This window comes from Bos indicus, chromosome 3 (genome assembly GCF_029378745.1).
Source record: "Bos indicus isolate NIAB-ARS_2022 breed Sahiwal x Tharparkar chromosome 3, NIAB-ARS_B.indTharparkar_mat_pri_1.0, whole genome shotgun sequence".
Taxonomy (NCBI): domain Eukaryota; kingdom Metazoa; phylum Chordata; class Mammalia; order Artiodactyla; family Bovidae; genus Bos; species Bos indicus.
Window position 1 is genome coordinate 19,321,561 of NC_091762.1, and position 25,888 is coordinate 19,347,448.

The following is a 25,888-nucleotide window of genomic DNA, read 5'->3' on the forward strand; positions in this document are numbered from 1 at the left end:
ATGGATCATTCAAACTCAAATCTCAAACATCCTTCTTCACCTCTTCCCACACAACCCAAAGGATTTGTAGTCAAGGAAACCAAAGAATAGTTTCATCAATAAATCAATTTATTTAAAAGAATATGTTACAATTAATTACACTAAGTGACATTACCAAACAATTTTAGAGTGGTTAGCTCTAGAACAAGGAATGAAAGAAACACTGTTAGCCATTATGTGTCTGTGTATTTTCTCTTCACATTTCCTAAATCACAAATAAAAAATACAAGATACTGCAGTGAAAATACAATTAGAGTTTCTCTCAAATAAATTAAAAGTGTGCATGGTTTGGGGAAAACTGAAGCCCAGCTCACTGGCTTACAAAGGGGGCGTGATATAAAACTGGTGTCCAAGTTTAGCAGTTGGCCAGTGCCTCCACCCACATCACTCCCCTCTTCAATTCTGTTCCTCCCCAGAACCCTAAGCTTCCCACACATCCTAGATTACTGCTGAGGAGTGAGCTGACGCCACTGCGTATGAGTGAGCCTTGGCATGACGTGCTCAGGTTTAGAGGAAGAGGAAGGCAGGAGGTGAAACCGGAAGGTGGGGGACTAACGACGCACACCAACCCCCTCTCCTCTCTGAGTATTCAACCACATCACCCTCCCAAAGGGAAGCTAATGTGACACAGTGAACCTGGAAGGAACCTAGCAGGTGTGCTGGGGCCCAACAGACCAAATGGTTTCTACTGCTGAATCAATCCAGAGAACACCAAGGACAGAAGGGAGGGCACCGCTGTCCCTCTAGGTTTGGAGACTTCCGGTCACCCAGGATGACATCCCCTTTAAGAAAACTGCCTTCCAGAGCCAGGTCCCCGAGTTGGCAAATTCTGAAATGAGAGACAGAGGTATCACCTCCCATCAGAGCCCTATACGGCTGCTCCAAGCACTGGATTTAGAGGTACAAGAGAGAGTGACCCAAAGCTACTGGCCTGGGCAAAGGATGAAACCAGATGGGCCAGGTATGGGGATGCTGAACATTTACCTAATTCCTCCCTGAGAGCTGTCCAGGCCTAGGAGCTGCCCTGAGCACACACCTGTGCTGAGCTTAGACCTAGAGCAAGGGGAGGGGAGAAAAATGGAGAGTAAAATTAAACTATAAAGAGCAGAAAACCCAAAGCACGGGCCAAGGGAAACTTTCTACAGAGATAGGTTTCTCAGGGCCTGCATTTTTCTCCTGACCCCTAACAACTTTGAGCTTTTATCAAAGAGGATGGGAACTCTCTGTGGGGGTGAAAGGAGAGGAGACCAGGGCAATCCTGCTGGCTTTGCTGCGGGCAAAGCAGGGCGCAGGGGGACTTCTCCATTTCCTGGAGACAAATTGCAAAAAAAAAGACTGAGGAGAAGCCTCCCTGAGCAGAACCCAGGACTAAGAAAGATAGTAGGGATTTGAGAAAGGAAGTGCAGAGTAATAGGGAAAGGGTATCACACGAACACTGCTTCATGCAAAGAAGAGCTTGACCCTAGGAGCTGCACAGCCCCAGAGACCTCTGCCTCCATCGCAAGACACCTGCTGTGAATGGAAGAGACGAGAAAGCCTTCCTCTGGGCCTTCCCTCCTTCCCCTTCTCCCCAAGCTGGGGCTTTGTTAATGGAACAGCCTCAAGTAGGGGCTGGCCCTCAACATATTCTCCCAACAGGCTAACCATCCAGTGGGCCCCACCCAATCTCCAAGTGCAAAGTGAGTGCCAGGTCAGGGCGGAGGGAGGGAACAGCGTCTACACACGCTAAGAGCACCCCCGCTGCTCTCACATCTGCAGGGCAGCCTTTGGGCTTCCCATGGACTCCAGGATTTGTTCATTCCTCTCCCACTCTGACAGAATAGGAGCAAACTGCTATTTTTAAAGTGTGAACGGAGCTGGGGCCAAAAACCTCTTCAGCTCCTTGGAGTGGGCAATCAACATACCTTCTTCCCGTGGTCCTCTGGCTCATTATTAAATTCACTTATGCCAGAAGAAGTTAATTCTGTGCCAAAGCCTCCAAGGCAGGGCTCTCTCTCTGCGACTTTAAGCACAGCCTCCTTACAGTTTGCACTCTGCGATCCTGCCTGGTTTGGAGAAGGCGAGGGAAGACTGGATGTCCTACATGATACCACACCCCCCGGGGCAAGTGCCTGCCAGGGTAACAGAGTGAGAGAGAAAGTAAAGTGCCTCACAACCATCTGCAGAAACAAGTTACAGAAACAGAAACTTCAAACCACCCCAACACTGCTCAGTGACTACAGCCAACTATGATTGCCTCCCAGTTAGACAAAGCAAAAGATGCCACTCTGTGAGGGCTTTTGTGCAGAAGGCAGAGAAGGAAAAAAGTAAAAGAGGCTCAAAGATGTGTTTCAGAAACAGCAGAGCCTGACTACGAGCTCTCAACACCATCTCTTTGGAGCCTGGGGGTTGAGAATGTTGCTCCTGCTGCTCTCACGCCCGGAGGGCAGCCTTTGAGAGAGCGACATTCTCAACCCCCAGTCAGCCCTGGCCCCAGACCCAGGAATGCAGTTCTTAGGTCTCAAAAGGTCTAACTGCAAGGTCGGATGAGGCGCTCTTTTAAGGGACAAAAATATTTTCCTTCAATCTCCTTTTAATTAAAAGTTGAGATCCAACCCAAATCAACCATATTCCTACTGTTCCTTTCTGGGTCCTCAGCTGGCTTAGACGGGTTATGGTTTTGCTTGGCTCAGATCACTGACCCATTCCAAGTTTCCCCAAGGCCTTGGGGATATGGTCAGATCCTTCCCCAACATGGTTGTTTAAGGAAGTCACAGAGAACCTAACAGTTACGGTGTTACTGGTAGGAACGGAGTAGGAAGAAGCTTACGTACACAGCGCCTTTCTTCTTTCCTCCCCTACCTAAGTCCAATCTTTGTGCCTAAAGATGTCAGCTTTGACTCTGGTCCTGAGTACGACCCCTGCTTTACAAACAGCAGAGAAATGGGCAATCATGACCATGAAGTGTTTCAGGCGTCTGGGCATCAACCTCCTGAGCTCCCCTTCCCGTTCATTCTAGGCCTGCTGGAAAAGCACACAGGGGGCCCTTAGGAAGCAGGAAGATGTGGAATGTGGCTAAAGGCCATGAGTGGAAGACAGAGAAATGGACCAGGAACGTTGTCTTGGAATCAAGAGAGACCACACCAAGTCTTCAGACTCTTCCTGCAGATCTGCAGCCCCACTGCCCTTGAAAAACACACTTCTGTCTCCTCCCCAGCAGCCTTTTGAAGATAAAGAAACTATGCTCCTTGCTCCTCAGACTCTATGGCAACCCATGGTCCAAAATCTTCATTCAATACAAAAAAGGGGGGAAAACCCGAGCAGGTTGTAAACTTTTCGAGTCCTTCATGAGGAGAGGTATTTTTCCCTGTAAAATTTTTTTTTTCCTTTTTAAAGTTTGTTTCAAAATAAAGAGAGCAAGAGAGAAATCATGAGTTCTAGTGAAAGGTGTGTAAAAACACAAGCTAAAAAAGGTACTGCCATCAATATGAAATTTAAAAAGAAATATATATATGTATATACGTGCAGCTAATTTGCGTATATATAATTTTTACATACATACATATATATGTCTGAACAGTGCAAATGGATGGAGTTCATAGTTCCAGTTCTAAAAATATAGTACAAGGAGAGTCTGTTGGTATGAGGCCCAGAGGAAAGGACAAAGATCCCTTTGGCGAATTGGTTGGGCTTATTTCTTTTCCTGTCTTAACTCAGCTGACTCCTGGTGCTGACCCATCTATTCTTCTCTACCAGCTCAATTACAGAGATATGAAACTCAGAAGGATTATTAATGACATTTAGTTTAGGGCTTTTGAATATAATGACTTTTTTCCTTTTTCTCTTCTTTTGTGTTAATGGTTACTCTGTCTGACATGGGAGACGAAAGGGATAAGAGGATGAAGGTGAAGAGAAGGAACAGGGTAATGAAAGGCTAGGTGGCCACATCTCTCTGTTGTGACCTCGCCATCTGGAAAATGTTCTGAAAGGAAAAAAAGACAAGAGTTACTGGGAAGCCTCGGGTGTCTTCATCTCCTCCCATCCAGAGACAACCCCTCACACAGAAAATGTACGACAGGATGACTCGACATGATGGGCCTCATCACTGGATACAACTTTCCATCAAGAATCACAGCCTTTTAGAGCTGGAAGGGACCCAGGAAATAACTTATCCAGCTCAGTCTTTCAATCTCACAGATAAGCAAAGATGAGAAAACTGAGATCCAGGGAGGCCAATTTGAACAGAATCACAGAAAGAAAAATGGTCAGGAGAGAATCCAGATCTGATCCCCAGAGCCCTGTGTGCTTCCTAAAAAACCAAGAATATAAATGTTCATATTCCTTACTTTGCTTTCTGAACCTCAAAAACATCTTCTTGGAGAGTAAGCAGCTAATTATTCAGAATCTTTTAAATTCTGTTCCATCACTAGCATGTACAGACAGCAGGAAAGCAGCAGGAGAAACCACACACACACACACACACACTCCTGGTTATCCTACACGCTCTTTAACATCTCATCTAGTCAGGACTAAAGCTAAGTACAACTGCGCTTCTGGACCAGGAACAATACGGAGGGCGACTGATAAAAAAATAGGTAGAGGAGGGTCCATGAAGCCACGGAGATGAACAGCCTGTGGCCAACAGCCACCCTCTTGACACGGGAAACAGGGATTTTTTTTTTGCATAGTCTGGTTTAGCATCCAAAGCTAATGACCTCTCTGGAAAAGTATCCTGGTTCATGTGGGATGACTGGTCTCTAATACTCCTAGAAGAGTGTCCCGGCTCACGTGGGATGACAAGTCTGTACCTAATATTCCTAGAAAGTGTCCTGGCTCATGTGGGATGACCGGTCTCTAATACTCCTAGAAGAGAATCCTGGCTCATGTGGGATGACTGGTCTCTAACTAATACTCCTAGAAGAGTGTCCTGGCTCACGTGGGATGACAAGTCTGTAACTAATACTCCTAGAAAGTGTCCTGGCTTATATGGGATAATGGGTCTCTTAACTAATACTCCTAGAAGAGCATCCTGGCTCATATGGGATGACCGGTCTCTAACTAATCCTCCTGGAGGAGTGTCCTGGCTCGTGTGGGATGACTGGTCTCTAACTAATACTCCTAGAAGATCCTGGCTCATGTGGAATGACTGATCTCTAACTAAGACTCCTCAAAGAGTGCCCTGGCTCATGTGGGATAACCAGTCTCTAATATTCCTAGAAAGATGGAAGTGAGGGTCCCAGGTATTTGGATAAAGGAGTGTACATTATAAACAAACAAATAAAGATGAAAAGGTCAATTCAAGATTGTTTAGAATTACCTCTTTTCTCCACTTGAGCTCGCAGAACACCCTCTCGAAGCATTCATGCATGTAATTAAACTGAAAAATGACAAAGCAACATTCACTGCCTTCTCCAGACCAGGCATCACAAAACCATTCCTTTAAACTCCTACCCAGAGTCACCTTCCAAACTTGCTCAGCCTGAGAACAACCTTAAGAGACTCCATAAAACCCAGGCCTGGCTCATCTCCTATTCTCTGGCTCCTTCTAGTGGTAATTGTGAGTCAAGAGGAAAGTGAAACTGCTAATCTAAAGGAAAGACAGAAGAACCTGGGGATTCAAACAGGTTCAGATCTTGACTGTTATCCCTACAGCTCCATTTATGCGTTTAGCTTTCGGAGAACTTTAAACCCAATCTACTTTCCCCAAGCATGTTTCCCCAACCATCACTCACATATGGTGTGAAGATTTTAACCCATCGAGGCTTCTTCTCTCCTCGCGCATATTCAAAACAGAAGGCCATTCCTTCTTCATCTGTATCCCATCGCTGCATCTCATCCCATTCAAATGCTATTACCTGGTTCTGAACAATCAAGAGCATAAGTTTGAGAATGCTGGGGAGCTTAGGTAAGATGGGTTCTGAACCAGGCAGCAGAAAAGAAATGTAGAGATGTCTATAGCATTTCATGGAAAAGACTGACAGAAGAATAAAAGTCAATGTAAACAGCCAGTGAAGGCAAGGAGCAGTGTGCACCCAGAGCCCAGGTATCCCAGTCAAAACAATTTTGATTCCACTCTCCCCCACCCCAAGTAGGACCAAAACGTAGCGAGTGAGCACCAAGCATTCCCTGCGTTCCCGGTCCTGCCCCGGCCTCCTGGGGCGTGCTCAGTGGGCTCTCACCTCCAGCTGTCCTTCTTCAGTGCAGGCATGCAATTTAAAGTGCGTGATGCTGATGGCTGTGATGACATGCCCCTTCCTCCTGGAGTCGCAGGCACAGTGGGGGAAGATAATTTCATTGTAGCCCTCACAAGTCCTTAGCATGTTGAGGTACTAGGGGAAAAAAAAGGAAAGAGAAACAGTGCTACTCTAGAACTATACCATCCTCAAGAGCTGCTGAGAAGGTACAAAAGAACCAAGAAAATCCTCGCAACCTATAGACCATGCCTCTGGCCTCACATGCATCGTTAAGCTGGGACAGGACTCCTGGATGATCCTTCAGCCTCCTCCTAACTTTCACTTTCATACTTCAACACTTGTCTCTTTCTCTACTTAACAAAGGTAAATAAATGAAGCCACAAAAGAGACTGCAACCAAGACTCCAAGGAGGGAACTCATAATGCCATTTAGTCCCGCCCTCTATTTTCACTGTACCTAAGGGACGAAGGCAATGGCACCCCACTCCAGTGTTCTTGCCTGGAGAATCCCAGGGACGGGGGAGCCTGGTGGGCTGCTGTCTATGGAGTCGCACAGAATCCGACACGATTGAAGTGACTTAGCAGCAGCAAGGGACAAAATCAAATTATCTGAGAACTAATGTTTCTCATGCCCTCTCCAATCAAAAGTTAGAGTGATCTCAGTGATGAGGAGTAAACCACCCAATCTCATATTCATAAAAGGTTTAAGCTGAGAGAAACTTAAAACTTAGTCACTTTATAGAAACCCAGAATAATATGAGACTTGCTTAATGTTACACGTAATAAGTGGTACAACCAGGATTACAAATCAGCTTTAGTTTCTAGGCCTCTGATCCTTTTTCTCTATTACCAACTAGTCCCCTTCAGCCCCGCTGTCCCCTGGGTCTCCAGCATATATGTCTCCTTAAAAAGCATCTGGACCCGAATCAAGTGACCTATGTGACCCTCGCAGGTACAAGGCTCCCCAGAGAGGTCTCTGAACTCTTTTGACTCTTTTCCTCCACAGTTAAGGCTAGCCTCTCTCTTCCTTAACACTACTTTGAATTGAGGGGACAGAGTAAAAGAGAAGGAGCGGGAAAGAAAGTAGGAGAGAAACAGAGAAAAGATGATAAGAACAAAAGACGACGCATGGACTCTGACCTGGTTTCCTCATAGCCTGCCTGGGAAACAAGCAAATGGTCTTGCATCTGTGTGACACCACCATCTGCATGTCACACAGGAACAACAGGCACAGTGGAAATGTGTGCAGATAGAGAGTTAGAGAGAAGACAAAGGTGGATCCCCTAGCTGATTTCAACTAGATGCGTGAGGAAGTTGGAATACACTGGAGAGCTGCCTTCTGCCTCACCAAGAGAGACACAGGCACAGAAAGACCCTACGCTGCCTACACCTGTGGCTCTGGTGCCGAGGGGCGGTGCCCAGCGCTGCTTCCTACTGCCACCAGGGACTGTGTGGGGAGGTCTAAGAGGCGGGGCGGGAAGGAGTCACACCACAGGTTCCCCTCCCTACTTTGTAGTTACTTCTGCTCAGGTAAAATAACCACCACTTTAAAGGTGAAAACTTAAAAAAGGGAAGCAAGAACACAGGGTCAGTGTCAATTCAGAAGGGCCAAAATACTTGTTTGCATCATTTTTCTTCTGTCTCCTTCCTTCCATTACCCCACTGATCACCCTTTATCATCATCCTTCCTGAGTCAGTGATAAACTGCCTAGCCCTTCTACTGGCACTATGATCAAAAGAAATCTCTGGCTACTTCATTCTGGTAAATATGACAGGCAGTGGATGATACAGGAAAGACCTCTTCTGGGGTTATGACAAGATAGGAAACTGCACCAAGGAGTGATCCAGCTCCTGGGCCCAGATGCCCTGGGCTTGAATCCTGGCCCCATCACTTCCTAAATGCGTAATCTTGGGCAAGTTATTTGAACTCAAGCAAATTACTAAACCTAGGAGCCTTAGTCTCCTCTTCCAGAAAAACAGAAATAATAACATTAAATAGCATCTATACCATACAGCTAATTGTAACCTCTGAAAGTACTTAGTACATAATTAGGTATTCAATATATGACAGCTACAAAAAATAATTTTAAAGGCTCCATTAAGGTAAAGTGTCACTGGGGAAACAAGATTTTCCCAAAATTATCAGGTCAGGTAGTATTTCTCAGCTTTAAGAGGGCAATCTCTATATTCTAGGATTTGCAGAAAGTGCAGAGAAGAAATACTTAAAATTTTACATGTATCAAAATTTCCAAAAGGGAAGTTAACCTTTATTTTCAAACATATTTACTTAAGGGTATAACTATGTATCTGTTTGTATTTCAAACAAAAATTACCCTGTCCATTCTCCTTTCATATTATATTTTTAATAAATATGTATCCTAAATTAGCTTCTCTGATTTGCATACCACTTAAGATGACTGCCCCACATTAGGCAAGAGAAGAGGACAGGTATGGCCTGAGACATTTTATAAACATTCACTGTTCAGCAAGATAGGTAAATACCAAAATAGGACAGTTATTCAGGCAGAGACAAAGTACTTAACAGAGCAAACACTTTCAGTGGGGGGATGGAAATCCATTCTGGAGAACTCTCTGTTATCCCAAACTTCCTGCGGAGGGTCAAACCAGATCTAATATTGAAATCAAGGCCTGAGAGGAACCATGGGAACCAACTCTCCCAAATTTCAAGGGCAGCAATTCTCAAGCACCTTAAGTTTCAGACTCATTAGGGTGCTTCTGTAAAAATCTTTACAAAGATTTCTAGATCTTGCCCCTAGAGATTCTGGCTTAGTATACGTGAGGCAGAGTCCAGAAATATGCACTTGAAGCAGGCTTCACAAGTGACTCCTGTGTAACTGAGCTGGGGGACTACACTTTGAGAAACACTGACCTCCACATATACCACCTTATGTGAAATCATTAAAATTACGCTGACAAACACAAACCCAGAAACCTCTATTTGTCAGTTCAATAATCGTAAGACATAAGTTACACACATTCACTATTTGAAAGAGAGTAAAAAAAGACAGAGAAAAAAGAAAAAACAAGTCTTGTATACATTATATTCTCAACCATCCAAATTTGAGATTCAATCTAACTTTGTAAATAAGTAAAAAACAAAAACATTTTGATCATACTGGGTATTACAAACTACGGCAAAGGTATGAGCTATCCTCTGTGTGTGGGGAGCAAAGGAACTTATGCAAAGCTTATTTATCTGTTAAGAACTTTGTGAGGTTTCGTCAAGACTCTACTTGATAACAAGCAATCCTAACATCCCCAATTTACAAAAAAGAAACTGAGAGTGAGAAGTTTGTGAATGGCTGAAAGTCTCACAGTTATCTGGCAAAATATCGTAGTGATCAGGCCTAATCTTAGGCCTATCAACATGCTAAGCTATTATACATAATGGTATCAAGACCCACGGGCTCTGAGGGATCCATCAGAGGTGGAAGTTTCAGTGTATTGACCATGACCACTGTCTAGGCTAATGTCTCTGAACACTAACACTTGAATAAAATCTAAGCTTTTTGGGGGGAGGGGGAGGAGAAGGCAATGGTAACCTACTCCAGTACTCTTGCCTGGAAAATCCCATGGACGGAGGAGCCTGGTGGGCTGCAGTCCATGGGGTCGCAAAGAGTCTGACACGACTGAGCGACCTCACTTTCACTTTTCACTTTCATGCACTGGAGAAGGAAATGGCAACCCACTCCGGTGTTCTTGCCTGGAGAATCCCACGGACGGGGGAGCCTGGTGGGCTGCCGTCTATGGGGTCGCACAGAGTCAGACACGACTGAAGCGACTTGGCAGCAGCAGCAGCAGCAGGAAGTCTTTAAAGTCAGGTTGCGATATTACATGGCCAGTACAAAACTGTACACTGGCACCAGGCTTTCAGGAGAGCAGACCCCATGAACGCTTAAGCATGCTTTACATGGATACTCAAGACGACCCAAGGGAACATCGACGCACGAATTGCACTTGAGTTCTTCACCTTGTATGACAAGATACAGACGAGTCTAAGAAATAACTTCAAAATAGATTACTATGTTTGTTAAACTCAGACTTGCTCTATTTTGCCACAGAACAACTCAAACCTATTTATTTCTCTAGCACCTTGCATTGTGCCTGGCACACACTTGGTGCTCAACAAATATTTTTTGTAAATGTATAAATGGAAGACAGTGCACTTAGAGTGCTATCTGTACAAAGAAACAGTATGTATTCCACATTCAGAAGCTTTTATGAAATTACTTTGATTCTATTGGTTTTGATAAAGCCAAAGAACTATTGTAGGGGTTAACAGCCCTTTTCACCAAAAGATGCAGACGTTTTGGTCAGAATTATGCATTAATATATAGAAGACAATACCATTAAAGAGGAGGTGGAAGCTCAGTTTTAAAATCTTGTCTCCCACACAGCAAAATTTCCTTAACCAAAATTCTGCGAAGACTTAATTCCATTTAAAAGACTTGGGGAATGTCTATTTCAGCCTGTTGGTATGCAGAACACTGGTAGATGGTTCCCTCTTTGTCATATGAGTGATAAAATAAATATCCCACCTAGATACAAGACTAGGAGCTAAATAACTTCAGTGACTAACTTGTTTGTATTCTTATTCCAAACATTCCCTCCTAAAAACTGCTCAGAAAGTACAAAAGAAACTCAAGTGGCCTATTAGAATTATTACCAATGCAATTATTGCCTTCTGTAAAAACTGTGCTCAACTGCTCAGTTGTATCTGACTCTTTGCAACTCCATGGACTGTAGCCCACCAGGTTCCTCTAACCATGGAATTTTCCAGGCAAGAATACTGGAGTGAACTGTGATTTCCTATTCTATCGTGTAAAAACTATATGAAAACTATTAGGAAAAACTATAATTGGAAAATTCTCAACTATATGAACTGGCCAGGAAAGAAGTTTTAAAATGATGAGTAGAGTCTTTATAAATGTTCTTTATACATTTTATTTTTGACAAGTTTCATCTCTCCATTTATGGCAGATATAAATTCAAAACTATTTTTGAAATATTCTAAGAATATAGTAGTAGCCCTCTCCAACAGAACTTTCTGTGGTGATGAAAATGTTCCGTGTCTGAGCTGTCCAATACAGTAGCTACTAGCAACTCACTCAATACCTGAAATGTGCTAATGCATCTGAGGAATTGAATTTTAAATTTTATTTAAGTTAAATAAATTTAAAATTAAATTTAAGTAGCCACACGAGGCTAGTAGCTATGGAATCAAATAGCATAGCTCTAGGATATCACACTAACCAAGAGCACTACTGAGCATAAATGTCTGAGCAACTGCAGAGATGGGAGTTGTGAAAACAAATGACTTCACCACTGCTAAACCAGAACTAAAATAATTTCTAATGTTAAAACACCTAAATATTCTCATAGAATTTTATTTTTATCATATTAAATGTTTTGCACATCTTTTAGGCCTTTTTATTATAAAAAAGAATATTGTTTAGTAATCACTAATAATAAAGTTATATACCCATATATAAAACAATAAGCTCTTAGTGTGCTAAATAGAGGAACACAATAGACTTTATATCAAGCTCTATATCCCCTCTCCTTTTTTGTTTCTTTGGCTGCACCATGTGGCACTCAGAATCTCAGCTCCCTGACCTGGGACTGAATCCATGCCGCTGCCTTGGGAGTGTGGAGTCTTAACTACTGGACTACTGGATAGTCCCAATACTACTCCTTTTTAAATCAGTTAAGTCACTGACCAGGTTGCAACATCTTTCAAAAATGACTAGAACAACATTTAAAAGATAAGAAGGGGAATTTTCAAAAAACACATGAAAAGATGCTCAACATTTTTAATTATTAGATATGCAAATCAAAACTATAATGAGGCATCACCTCATACCAGTCAGAATGGCTATCATCAAAAAGTCTACAAATAACAAATGCTGGAAAGGGTGTGGGGAAAAAGTAACCCTCCAACAACTGTTGGTGGGAATGTAAGCCAATGCAGCCACTATGGAAAATAGTATGGAGATGCCTCATAACACTAAAAATAGAATTCCCATATGATCCAGCAATCCCATTCCCAGGCATATATCCAGACAAAACTATAATTCAAAAAGAGATTATCATACTGAGTGAAGTAAGTCAGAAGGAGAAAGACAAATACCATATGATATCATTTATATGTGGAATCTAAAAAAAGGCTACAAATGGACTTATCACAACTACTTACATGTGGAATCTAAAAAATAATACAAATGAATATATACAGAAAACAGAGACTCACAGACTTGGAAAACAAACATAATTTTCAAAGGGGAAAGGTGGGGGCGGGGAGGACAAATTAGGAGTTTGGGATTAATATATAGAAACTACTATATATAAAATAGATAATCAACAAAGACCTACTGTATAGCATGGAGAACTATACTCAATATTCTGTAAAAACCTATATGGGAAAATAATCTGAAAAAGAATGGATATATGTACAACTGAATCACTTTGCTCTATACCTGAAACTAACATAACATTTTAAATCACCTGTTCTCCAATATAAAATTAAATTAAATTTAAATAGGGATAAGGGGCATTTTATAAAGAGATTATGGAACATAAACCTACCATGACCATTTTCCTTTGTTCATAGAGCTTCTGTAATTGGTAGGATTTTTCCTCTGCTTTGATGTAACCTTTTTTCACATCATCAACAGCCTGTCACCAAAACAAAGGCAAGGAAGAAAGAACTGTAAAAATTATCATCAAATACATTCTTGATAAAAATAAAGGGATACAGATTCATTTTCACAATAATTCCTATCCATCTGGACCATCATCATCATTGCCTGTGAACTCTGCAACTCTTATTCTAGGTCTGTCCTGTTAAGAGATTTAAATTCAGGTTAATTTATACATGTGAAATAATTACAGAACACTGAAAGATAGTACACAATACTGTATTAAAGATAACGATGAAGTAGCAAAAATATGTGACATAAATTGTAAGTGATGCATGCAGCCAGAACAGGAAAGCGTATTGCTAACTGTAGTTATCAAGGAAGTCTTGGTTGGACCCCACAGGATAGGCTGAATAGGAGAAACTTCAGGCTAAAGTCAGGAAACAGAAATGGGTTTGAATTTAAATATATTCAGGAGACAAACCTGCCTGATCAGAATAAAGGATACATGTTAGTGGACAATGAAAAATAATTCTGGATGCATAGATTAATAGAACATGAATGATCCCAAAGAGCAGGCATAGGAATTTAGACTTAAGGACAGTAGAGAGCTAAAACAAATAATAAAAAGTTGTTGTTTCAGAAAGATTGATCTCTACATGACTGCCAAATGACTTAAGCTAAGAAGAGAATGAAACAAGGAAGATCAATGATACTGTGGTACTTTAAGCATGAAGTGAAACAAGACCTTAGGCCAGCGGGGTAGCAACTGGAAGAGAGAAGTGATAAATATGAGACCATAAACAGAAAAGCTTCCAGCGAGAATCTGATATAAAAATGAAGGTATCCAGATATAATATACTAAACTATTCCTGGTTCAGCTGTATGAAACATACATCCCCTTCCCAATCTTACTCCACCTCTCCTCCACTCCAAGAAAAATTTTAAAAATCCAATGGAAGGGAAAACTGATCTTTGGGAGGAAAAAAAAGAAAAAGAACAAACAGAACCATTTGTCCAGGGCATTCAGGATGTACCCTCAGTGAGTTACTCCAAAGACAACCCTATGCAGACACCAGGCAGGGAACCACCTGAATCTTCATCAGAAAACTGCCGATTTCCTTCAGGTAGAAATCATTCCCCATAGTCTTTTACAGGAAAACATTTGCCAATTAGAATGAATTCAGGGTTGAAGTCAAGAGACAAGTTCAAATTCTAGCTGTCACGTACCCATATACATTTGAGTACGTCACTTAAACCCTCTCAGTCTGCAAAACAAGAATAAAATCCATATTGAAGGTAGAGAACAAAACAAGATAAAAGATGTTAACAGCTTTGTAAAATATATATAAATCATTACTATCACTGACATTGGCATCATTTGCCTGTTCTGAACCACACAAGGATATATCCTCCCTGGCACTGCCACTGGAAAGAGTATCCCAGTGTCTCCCCAGTCCTAGCCATACAAGTGAGGGTTCACTTAGGCAGAGAGATTACATTCCCAGAGGCGATGCTCAATGAGAACTGCCACCAATGTCCTGCAGAACCTGAACACTATCACCAAAAGACTTGGTGCTCCAGCTAGATCAAATTTAAATCAGTTAGACTGAAAAAGTTGGGAGAGAAGTAAAGAGGGAAAACAAACAAATATTGGTTTATCAATTCAGTATCTCTAATACCTAGAACTGTCCGACTAGTAATAGCACTTAAGTACTTACTGATGACCACTTCCCCTGGGCAGAGGTGGGCCAGAGTGAACATCTACTCCCGCAACTCTAAGTGAACTATTTTCATGTGGGGCAGTAAAAATGTTCTCTCCTCACTCATTTCTAATCAAGATTATATTGCCTGACTAGCTGAGTGGAAAACATAAATATCAGGACACTGGATTCCTTTTTCCCTTAATTGAAAAAAACTTATGAAATAAAAGAGATAATAGTTTTTAAAAATATGTATTACTGAGAGGCACCTAACCAAAACAAGTTTGATCGCACAGCCTCATTCCAGATATTGTTAAGGACTGTAAGCAGTTTTTTGTGATATTCCTTTCATAATTCTAAATGTCATGCTTATGCTAATTCCCTAACTTGTCAATTTTAGACAATGTTGAGTTGCTGCGTTAAAATAAGTTTTGGGCTTCCCTAGTGGCCCAGTGGTAAAGAATCCTCTTGCCAATGTAGAAGACATGGGTTCAACCCTTGATCCCAGAAGATCTCACATGCCTCGGAGCAACTAAGCCCGTGTGCCACAACTACTGAGCCTGTGCTCTAGCCCGGGAGCTGCAACTACTGAATCCACATGCCACAGCTACTGAAGCCTGCGCGCCCTAGAGGCCATGCTCCCCAAAAAAAGAAGTCACGCACTGTAACCAGAGAGTAGCCTCCTGCTCACCTAACTAGAGAAAGTGCTTGCACAGCAACGAAGACCCAGCATAGCCATAAATAAATAAATTATTTTTAAAAATAAATAAAAAGAGTTTTTTAAAAAAAGCTTTAGGGACTACCCTGGTGGTCCAGTGGTTGAGCATCCATGCTTCCACTGCAGAGGGCATGGGTTCAATCCCTGGTTGGGGAACTAGGATCCCGCATACCATAATGTGCAGCCAAAAATCGTAATGTTTTAGCTTTCATATACCACTCCTGCACTCTCTCTTCTTCCTCCAACATCTCAGTAAAAACTAAATCAGTAATCAGTATTGAATACTGTACTCAATACATTATTATAAGCATGTAAACATTATTCACAACTAAATCATGTGCTGTTACCAGGGCTTCTTTTCTTATACATTTCGTTCTCCTTTTAAGTTAACTGCCTTACGTTTGTAACTTTCCACATGCCTCTTACCAATTCTTCCACAATAACCAAATACCAAAGTCCTGCTGACTCATTCAAACATTCGTTTTCTAAAAAGTGTTGACCATTCTCATCTATTGTGTCCTGCCTATTCTCTTCACAGGTTTACGCCTCTTAAAATCCATTACGATTATTCTAGTAAGCTTTCAAAAAGTAGTTTAAATGTATGTTTAATCTGGTAGGTTTAGCCAGAAAATAAATATATCCTACTATAGATTTTGACTTTATCAATTTTTTAAGGAAAAGGCACATTACCAGCATTATTATCTAGTATTTCATCAATTCTAAGATGCATAGTTTTCTCACATTTTATTATTCCTATAATTGGGATGTGTCTTATAATCAATGATATATGTTGTTTAATTGATAGCTTTTTTCTCTTAGCAGTACATAAAATACTAGTGCATCTTACAACTGATGGCATCTTAGAATTGATGAGATGCATGAGACGGTCCCACCATCAAAATATGATACAAAAATATCAACTAAAATTAAGTGAGGGAAAAATTTCAGTATTATTTTCCAAAAGGCACAATTGTTTACCTAGTCAATCATAAAATCATTTGAGCTGCTGTGTACTGCTGGGAATGTAAAACGGTACAGCTGCTATGGAAAACAGTATGGCAGTTCCTCAAAAAATTAAAAACAGAATTTCCATATGATCCAGCCATTGATCATGATTCTGGGGATATTAAAAGCAGAATTTTGAAGAGACATTTACATAACCCTGTTCATAACAGCATTATTCATAATAGCCAAGAGGTAAAAGCAACCCAAATGTCCATCCACAGATGAATAAACAAAATGTGATATACACATACAATGGCATATAATTATTCAGCTTTAATAACATGAATAAGCCTTAAGGACATTATGCTAAATAAAATAAGCAAGTCACAAAAGACAAATAATATATTATTGCACTTACATGAGATATCTAAAGTAGTCAAGTTCACAGAAAGTAGAATGAGAGTTGCCATAAGTAGGGGAGAGGAAAATGAGTTGTTTAATGGGTAGAATTTTAGTTTTGCAAGAGGAAAAAGTTCTGGAGATCTATCACATAATGAAGTGAATTTAACACTACTGAACTGCACATTTTTAAACGGTTGAGTATAAAAAAAAAAAAAAAACAAAAACTTACCAAATTATAAATTTTAAATATATACAGTCTATTGTGTCAACTATACTTCAATAAAGCTGTTTAAAAAACTGAAGAAACAGAGTTGAAAAAGTTTGGGGTATGAGACACTGATACGAAAATAAAAGCTCTTCTATCTATCCACCTAAATGTTTTGGTCTGTTGTTGTTGTTTAGTTGCTAAGTTGTGTCCAACTCTTTGCAACCCCATGGACTACACAGCCCACCAGGCTTCTCTGTCCATGGGATTTCCCAGCCAAGAATACTGGAGTGGGGGTTACCATTTCCTTCTCCAGGGGATTTTCCCGACCCAGGGATCAAACCTCTGTCTATATTGGCAGGTGGATTCTTTACCACTGAGCCACCAGGGAAGCCAGCCCTACTTTTGCTTTACAGTTTTATAATTCAAAAAGTAATTTCACAACCTCTGCTTTGTTTAAAGTTTGATACTGATTAAAAAAAAAAAAAAGTGAACTACTACTATTACCCTTTAACAGATCAGAAAACAGATGTTAACAAAGCTATGTTAAGTATTTACCCAATGGAGAGCTTGTACTTGAACCAGATAGTCTGACTTCTAGAAAATAACTTTTCTACTTCAACAACACAAAGAAAAAATATTCCATTCATAACTGTAATAAAAAAATAGAATACTTGGGAATTAATTTAAAGGGGCATATGTGATCTGATGGCTCAGATGGTAAAGAATCTGCCTGCAAGGCAGAAGACTTGGGTTACACATACACGCGCGTGCACGCACGCACACACACACACACACACACACACAGTGGTATATTACTGAGCCATAAAAAAGAATGAAATAGCGACATTTTCAGCAACATAAACAGACCTAGAGATTATGATACTAAGCAAAGTCGGTCAGAAAAAGACAAATGCCATATGACATCACTTGTATGTAGAATCTAAAATATGACACAAATAAACATATCTGTAAAACAGAAAACACACTCACAGACACAGAGAACAGATCTGCAGTCACCACAGGGGAGGAAGGATTCTGAGTTTGAGATTAGCAGATGCAAACTATCATATATAGGATGAACAGAGAACAAAGTCATATTATATAGCAATGGGATCTATATTCAATATCCTGTGATAAACCATAATGGAAAAGTATACGGAAAAGAACATGTGTATACACATGCATAACTGAATCACTTTGTTGTACAGTAGAAATTAACACAATTATAAATCAACACTTCAATAAAATGAATTTTTTAAAAAATATGCTCAATATCGCTCATCATTCAGTTCAGTTCAGTCACTCAGTCCTGTCCGACTCTTTGCGACCCCATGAATCGCAGCCCGCCAGGCCTCCCTGTCCATCACCAACTCCCGGAGTTCACTCAGACTCACATCCATTGAGTCAGTGATGCCATCCAGCCATCTCATCCTCTGTCGTCCCCTTCTCCTCCTGTCCCCAATCCCTCCCAGCATCAGAGTCTTTTCCAATGAGTCAACTCTTCCCATGAGGTGGCCAAAGTACTGGAATTTCAGCTTTAGCATCATTCCTTCCAAAGAAATCCCAGGGCTGATCTCCTTCAGAATGGACTGGTTGGATCTCCCACTTCACAATGGTCAGAATAACCATCATTTAAAAGTGTACAAATAAGAAATGCTGGAGACGGTGTGGAGAAAAACAAACCCTCCTACACTGTTGGTAGGAATGTAAATTGGTGCAGCTACTGAGGAAAGTAGCTACACCAATTTTTGGGGGCTCCAAAATCACTGCAGATGGTGACTGCAGCCATGAAATTAAAAGACGCTTACTCCTTGGAAGGAAAGTTATGACCAACCTAGACAGCTTATTAAAAAGCAGAGACATTACTTTGCCAACAAAGGTCCGTCTAGTCAAGGCTATGGTTTTTCCATTGGTCATGGATGGATGTGAGAGTTGGACTATAATGAAAGCTGAGCACTGAAGAATTGATGCTTTTGAACTGTGGTGTTGGAGAAGACTCTTGAGAGTCCCTTGGACTGCAAGGAAATCCACTCAGTCCATAGTAAAGGAGATCAGTCCTGGGTGTTCATTGGAAGGACTGATGCTGAAGCTGAAACTATAATACTCAATACTTTGGCCACCTCATGCAAAGAACAGACTCATTGGAAAAGACTCTGATGCTGGGAGAGATTGACGGCAGGAGGAGAAGGGGACAACAGAGGATGAAACGGTTGGATGACACTACCAACTCAATGGGCATGAGATTGAGTGAACTCCGGGAGTTGCTGATGGACAGGGAGGCTTGGCATGCTGCAATTCATGGGGTCACAAAGAGTCGGACACGGCTGAGCAAATGAACTGAACTGAACTGTGGAAACCAGTATGGAGGTCCTTATAAAACAGAAAGTAGAGCCAAGTTACCATACAATCCAAAAATTCCACTCCTGGGCATATATATGGAGAAAACTAATTCAAAAAGATACAAGAACCCCAATATTCACTGCATTACTATTTATAACAGCCAAGTCATGGAAGCAACCTAGATGTCCATGGATAGATGAATGGATTAAGAACATGTGTGTGTGTGTGTGTGTGTGTGAGTGTGATAGAGTATTATTCAGCCATAAAATATAATGAAATAATGCCACTTGTAGTAACATGGCTGGAGAAAAACAAGTATCATATGATATCATTTATATGTGGAATCTAAAATATGATACAAATGGACTTCTTTAAAAAACAGAAACAGGGGACTTTCCTGGTAGTCCAGTGGTTAAGACTCCATGCTCCCAATATAGGGGGCATGTGTTTGATCCCTGGTCGGGGAACTAAGCTCCCACATGCTCACCAAAGGGGAAGGTGCAGGGGATAAGTTAGCTTAAGATTAACAGATACATACTACTATACACAAAATAGGTAGTTAACAAGGACCTACCATTTAGCACAGGGAACTGTATTCAATATCTTGCAATAAACCATAAGAGAAAAGACTATGAAAAAGAATATATATATGCATAGCTGAATCACTCTGCTGTACACCAGAAACTAACACAACATTGTAAATCAACTATACTTCAATAAATTTTTTTAAAAAGATGGAATAAGTAACAACAGAAAAACAAAGGTAAAAAGAGGTGAAAGTGGTTGCCTATGAGAGGAAAGAAGTGGGAATAACTAATATTTTTCATAATAACCTGTGTAGAACTATTTGATGCTTTAAGCTCTATGGATGTATAGTTTTGATGAAAAAAATTTTTAATTTATTATTTTTAATTGAAGGATAATTGCTTTATTGTGTTGGTCTCTGCCATACATCAGCATGAATCAACCATAGGTAATCCGTATGTCTCCTCCCGCTTGAACCTCCCTCCCATCTCCCACCCAAATCCACCCCTCTAGGTTGTCATAGAGCCCCAGTCTGAGTTCTTGAGTCATACAGCAAATTCCCACTGGCTATCTATTTTACATATGGTAGTGTATATGTTTCCATGCCACTCTCTTCAGTCATCCCACCCTTCTGCCTCCCATGCCCATAAGTCTGTTCTCTATGTCTGCATCTCCACTGCTGCCCTGCAATTAGGTTCCTCAGTACCATCTTTCTAGATTCCATATGCTGCTGCATATATACACATTAATATATGATACTTTTCTTTCTGACTTACTTCACTCTGTATAATAGGCTCTAGAGTCATCTACCTCATTAGCACTGGCTCAAATACATTCCCTTCCATGGCTTAGTAATATTCCGTTGTATATATGTAGCACAGCTTCTTTATCCATTCATCTGTCGCGGGATAGGCTGCTTCCATGTCCTAGCTATTGCAAACAGCACTGCAATGAACATTGGGGTACACATGCCTTTTTCAATTATGGTTTTTCTCGGGGTAGTGGGATTGTTGGGTCATATGGTAGTTTTATTTCTAGTTTTTAAAGGAATCTCCATACTGTCTGATAAAGATCTTTTTGAAAAAGTACACAGCCCCGTAATCTTCATTTGCTATTGCTTTAAAAAATAATAATAAATACATTTTGAATTCAAGGATATCCATTTCTTAAACTTATCTTTTGTGGAATTTTACGAATTTCACAAAAAAGAACATTTTATAAATTTAACTAAAATCCAGGAGGCAAAACAACTTACTCAAGGATTCACACAGGATTGGCAAATGACCATTATATACAAACAGAAAGAGAAAAAAGGCTTCTCCAGGGAGATCAATTTACCTACCTGATGAAAGAAGTACGTAACAGCAAGGTCATTGTCATTTAAGAGAATTTCTTCTTCTGTCGTAAAAAGCCACTTTCGAATGGTCAAGCAGGTACCTGGCACAGCTGATGTGTAATTCTGGACGTAGAGTTTATGGGGAAATTCATTAGGTGCCAGCTTACGCACTAGAGAGAAGACAAAACAAAGCAAGCCAGAGTGAGAAGACATAAAAGGCATTTCCTTAGTATGAACTGTGTAAAGCAGACAAGAATGGAGTTGATCATTAACCAGGACATCAGCTTAGACCATCAAGGAGCTCTGCCTTGGGACCACAAAATATCTATTTGTCTAGCCAAATCTATGCCTTCTAATATGACCGGCCAGTTGAACCTCAAGCTAACTGAAATCTATCACCTGAATGACACGCCCTTCAGTTAACATGCTGACTCTGCGGACAGCACCTACTCCAACGTCAGTTAAAATATCTGATCCATTATTGGGCAAGTTATGGCAATGACCACTGAACCTCTTTAAAGCAAGTCTCCCCTTTTATCCAGCTATAGTGTATTTTATTTACTTATGGTGCTTTTATTCTTAAGAGCTGAAAGGCTCTCCCTATCCCTCCACAAATATAAGACATTCATCAAAGTGAAAAGTGTCTTCTGGGTAGCATTATTTCCTCTTCCTAACAATGTCAAGCAAGATAAAACACTACCACTTTTAATTTCTATACTGTTTCTCTTGAAAAAGGCTGAGTTCTTTCTCTTGATGTTTACTATCTTTGAAGGAAGTGAAGTTGCTCGGTCGTGTCCCACACTTTGTGACCTGTGGACTGTAGCCCACCAGGCTCCTCCGTCCATGGGATTCTCCAGGCAAGAATACTGGAGTGGGTTGCCATTTCCTTCTCCAGGGGAATTTCCTGACCCAGGGATCGAACCCAGGTCTCCCGCATTGCAGGCAGATGCTTTATTTTAAGCTCTGAGCCACCAGGGAAGCCAGTGTTACTGTCTTTGTAACACTGCAAAAGACAGATTTTGTATTTTTCATTTTATTTGCTAACTAAAGCTTATACAGCGGAAGTAACAAATAGATTCAGGGGATTAGATCTGATAGAGTGTCTGAAGAACTATGGACAGAGGCTCGTGACATTGTACAGGAGGCAGTGATCACGACAATCCTCAAAAAAAAAAGAAATGCAAAAAGGCAAAATGGTTGCCTGAGGAGGCCTTACAAATAGCTATGAAAAGAAGAGAAGCAAAAGGAAAAGGAGAAAAGGAAAGATATGCCCATTTGAATGCAGAGTTCCAAAGAATAGCAAGGAGAGATAAGAAAGCCTTCCTCAGTGATCAGTGCAAAGAAATAGAGGAAAACAATAGAATGGGAAAGACTAGAGAAATTAGAGCTACCAAGGGAACATTTCATGCAAAGATGGGCACAATAAAGGACAGAAATGGAATGGACCTAACAGAGGCAGAAGATATTAAGAAGAGGTGGCAACAATATACAGAACTGTACAAAAAAGATCTTCATGACCCAGATAATCACGATGGTGTGATCACTCACCTAGAGCCAGACATCCAGGAATGTGAAGTCAAGTGACCTTAGGAAGTATCACTACAAACAAAGCTTAGTGGAGGTGATGGAATTCCAGTTGAGCTATTTCAAATCCTAAAAGATGATGCTATGAAAGTGCTGCACTCAATATGCCAGCAAATTTGGAAAACTCAGCAGTGGCCACAGGACTGGAAAAGGTCAGTTTTTCATTCCAATCCCAAAGAAAGGCAATGCCAAAGAATGCTTCAATTACTGCACAATTTCACTCATCTCACATGCTAGCAAAGTAATGCTCAAAATTCTCCAAGCCAGGCTTCAACACTACATGAACCGTGAACTTCCAGATGTTCAAGCTGGATTTAGAAAAGGCAGAGGAACCAGAGATCAAATTGCCAGCAGCCACTGGATCATCAAAAAAGTGAGAGAGTTCCAGGAAAACATCTACTTTTGCTTTATTGACTATGCCAAAGCCTTTGACTATGTGGATCACAACAAAATGTGGAAAATTCTGAAAGAGATGGGAATTCCAGACCACCTAACCTGCCTCCTGAGAAATCTATATGCAGGTCAAAAAGCAACAGTTAGAACTGGACATGGAACAATAGACTGGTTCCAAATCGGGAAAGAAGTATGTCAAGGCTGTCTATTGTCACCCTGCTTATTTAACTTAAATGCAGAGTACATCATGAGAAATGCTGGACTGGATGAAACACAAGCTGGAATCAAGATTTCGCCAGGAAAAATATCAATAACCTCAGATATGCAGATGACACCACCCTTATGGCAGAAAGCAAAGAAGATCTAAAGAGCCTCTTGATGAAAGTGGAGAGTGAAAAAGTTGGCTTAAAACTCAACATTCAGAAAACTAAGATCATGGCATCTGGTCCCATCACTTCATGGCAAATAGATGGGGAAACAATGGAAACAGTGACAAACTTTATTTTGTTGGGCTCCAAAATCACTGCAGATGGTGACTGCAGCCATGAAATAAAAAGACGCGTATCCTTGGAAGAAAAGCTATGACCAACCTAGACAGCTTATTAAAAAGCAGGAATGTTACTTTGCCAACAAAGGTCCATCTAGTCAAAGCTATGGTTTTTCCAGTAGTCATGGATGGATGTGAGAGTTGGACCATAAAGAAAGTTGAGCACCAAAGAACTGATGCTTTTCAACTGTGGTGTTGGAGAAGACTCTTGAGAGTCCCTTGGACTGCAAGGAGATTCAACCAGTCCATCCTAAAGGAAATCAGTCCTGAATATTCATTGGAAGGACTGATGCTGAAGCTGAAACTCCAATACTTTGGCCACCTAATGCAAAGAACTGACTCATTGGAAAAGACCCTGATGCTGTGAAAGATTAAAGGCAGGAGGTGAAGGAGATGACAGAGGATGAGATGGTTGGATGGTATCACGGACTCAATGGGCATGAGTTTGAGTAAACTCCGGGAGTTGGTGATGGACAGGAAGACCTGGCGTGCTGCAGTTCATGGGGTTGCAAAGAGTCGGACATGACTGAGTGACTGAACTGAACTGAAAAGCTTAGAAAAGAAGGATAAGATTAGAATCCAAGTGTCCTTGTTCCTTAACAATTCTTTGCAACATTTATGTCTGCCTATTAGACTACAGAGAGTTGGGAAGACAATAAATAATTGCAAAATAGCTGCGTTAGGGGGAATCAAAGTTGTTCTACCTTGACCTGGGATGACAGGGCGATTCAAATCTCCCAAACTCTCTCCCTTTCCAGAATGGGGAAATTCTGATCTATTGATATTATCTGTTGTTTCTGGCCTTACCCCTATATATGTATGATGTGGAAAAACCCATAAACCATTGGAAATCTGTCATTTGAAGACAGCCTTCCGACTTCCTCCCCTTTGTGGTCTCAATGAAACTGTCCCTATCTTTTATAAAATAATATGTAAGAGAAAATCTCTGTCACCATGCAATAAAACCTCCTAGAGGACCTGTTTACACAGAAACTTAAATACATGCATTAAAGCAAAGCCTTTTAATCAGTGTATCTCTTTCTAACTCCTGAAAAGAAAAAGCTATTCTTAAAAATCTACAAAAAGCATAAAGAACACTAAAACAAGTTGTAGTTAAATAAAATCTCCTCTTTTTAAGGTGGTTTCACTAGAATATATTAATTTTAAATCTCTGATTTTTAAAAATCTCATGAAAATATCTGCTTCAGTGCTGGGTGCAAGGAATCAACACTGACAGAAGAGGAAAAAGGCTATCAGATACCTAGACTTGGGCTTAATGGGATTTGTCCTGTCTGCTTGTTAGAAACAGGTCCAATTAGTGGGACTGCCCTGTGTCTTCAATATCTTCTTCTCTAGGCCAACAGTTTCAATCTGACAGCTTCTGGGATATTTGGTACATTAGTATTAGAATAAAATATTCCCAAACTTAATATTAGTCACTGGCACTTACCAAAGGAATGATTGATCACTTCAAATAAGGCAAAGTAATTCACTGTCGTACTGTCCATGCCAACCTTTGCTGCAATTGCCTAAAGTGTAAACGAAATAGATTAGTTTCAGGGAAACTAAGCACAGTTTCACGGGGCTGGGAAAAGATAGATGTATGCATGAGAATCAGGGAGAAGAGAAGGGCCTCATTACCTTGGTTTCATATAAACTAAATCCATGGTCCATAGCTACTCTTCTTTGTATGTATGTATACATACATGCATCAAACAAAAGGGTAAAAATACCTATAGTATTTGACCCAAATAGCTATGACCTCTAAATACAAATTTTGAAGCTATTAATAGTCTCTCCTTAAATATCAGCTTTGCTCTCTGAAATATAACTTCATCTCATAAGGCTCTTTTTTAACAGCACTTAACTGAAGTGGCTTAGCAGCGGCAGCAGCAAGGCATGTGCTTCACAAGGACAGATTTTAAGAGGAAAATATATTCTTATAAATATCTAGTCTTACACATTCAGCCTACATTTTAATACAGGCCGTTACCATACAAGATCTATATCCTTGGTTCTTGAGCTTAAAACACTGGTTATCAATTTTTTTTCATACTTCACAAATTATTCTTGTTTACTTTTCAGATAATCCATGTCTCATGCTTGGGACCTCCATTTCCTAAGAATTATTGTCATTCTTGTCCACATGAAAAAAGCAAATTGTTGGAACAACATGTCACTTTGAACAAGTATCAGTCCTCTTTAGAAACTAAGGTCCTAACGTGACAAATAAAAAGAAACTGAAAGATCTATATGCAAATAAAAGAAAACCGAAATTACATACAAACAACAACAAAACACAAAGCAAAAAACATAA

General features: G+C 40.5%; 1 protein-coding gene across 3 annotated transcripts in view; it reads right to left on the reverse strand.

Annotated features, from left to right (window-relative positions):
• Positions 1-87: 87 nt before the first annotated feature.
• Positions 88-25,888, reverse strand: part of SNX27 (sorting nexin 27) — an 80,392-nt gene continuing 54,591 nt past the window's right edge. The window contains exons 6-13 of one of the 3 annotated variants that reach the window (XR_011565688.1): positions 25,022-25,100; positions 21,054-21,217; positions 12,818-12,907; positions 6,198-6,347; positions 5,751-5,879; positions 5,336-5,395; positions 1,024-4,000; positions 88-868 (exon numbers count right to left, since the gene is read on the reverse strand). Coding sequence is in view for 2 of the 3 variants with exons in the window: in XM_019955496.2 (XP_019811055.2) it covers positions 3,953-4,000; positions 5,336-5,395; positions 5,751-5,879; positions 6,198-6,347; positions 12,818-12,907; positions 21,054-21,217; positions 25,022-25,100 (720 nt within the window). In the remaining variant the exon portion in view is untranslated. Of the gene's footprint in view, positions 4,001-5,335; positions 5,396-5,750; positions 5,880-6,197; positions 6,348-12,817; positions 12,908-21,053; positions 21,218-25,021; positions 25,101-25,888 lie in introns of all 3 variants that reach the window. The other 2 variants (XM_070785671.1, XM_019955496.2) reach the window with 2 other exon arrangements.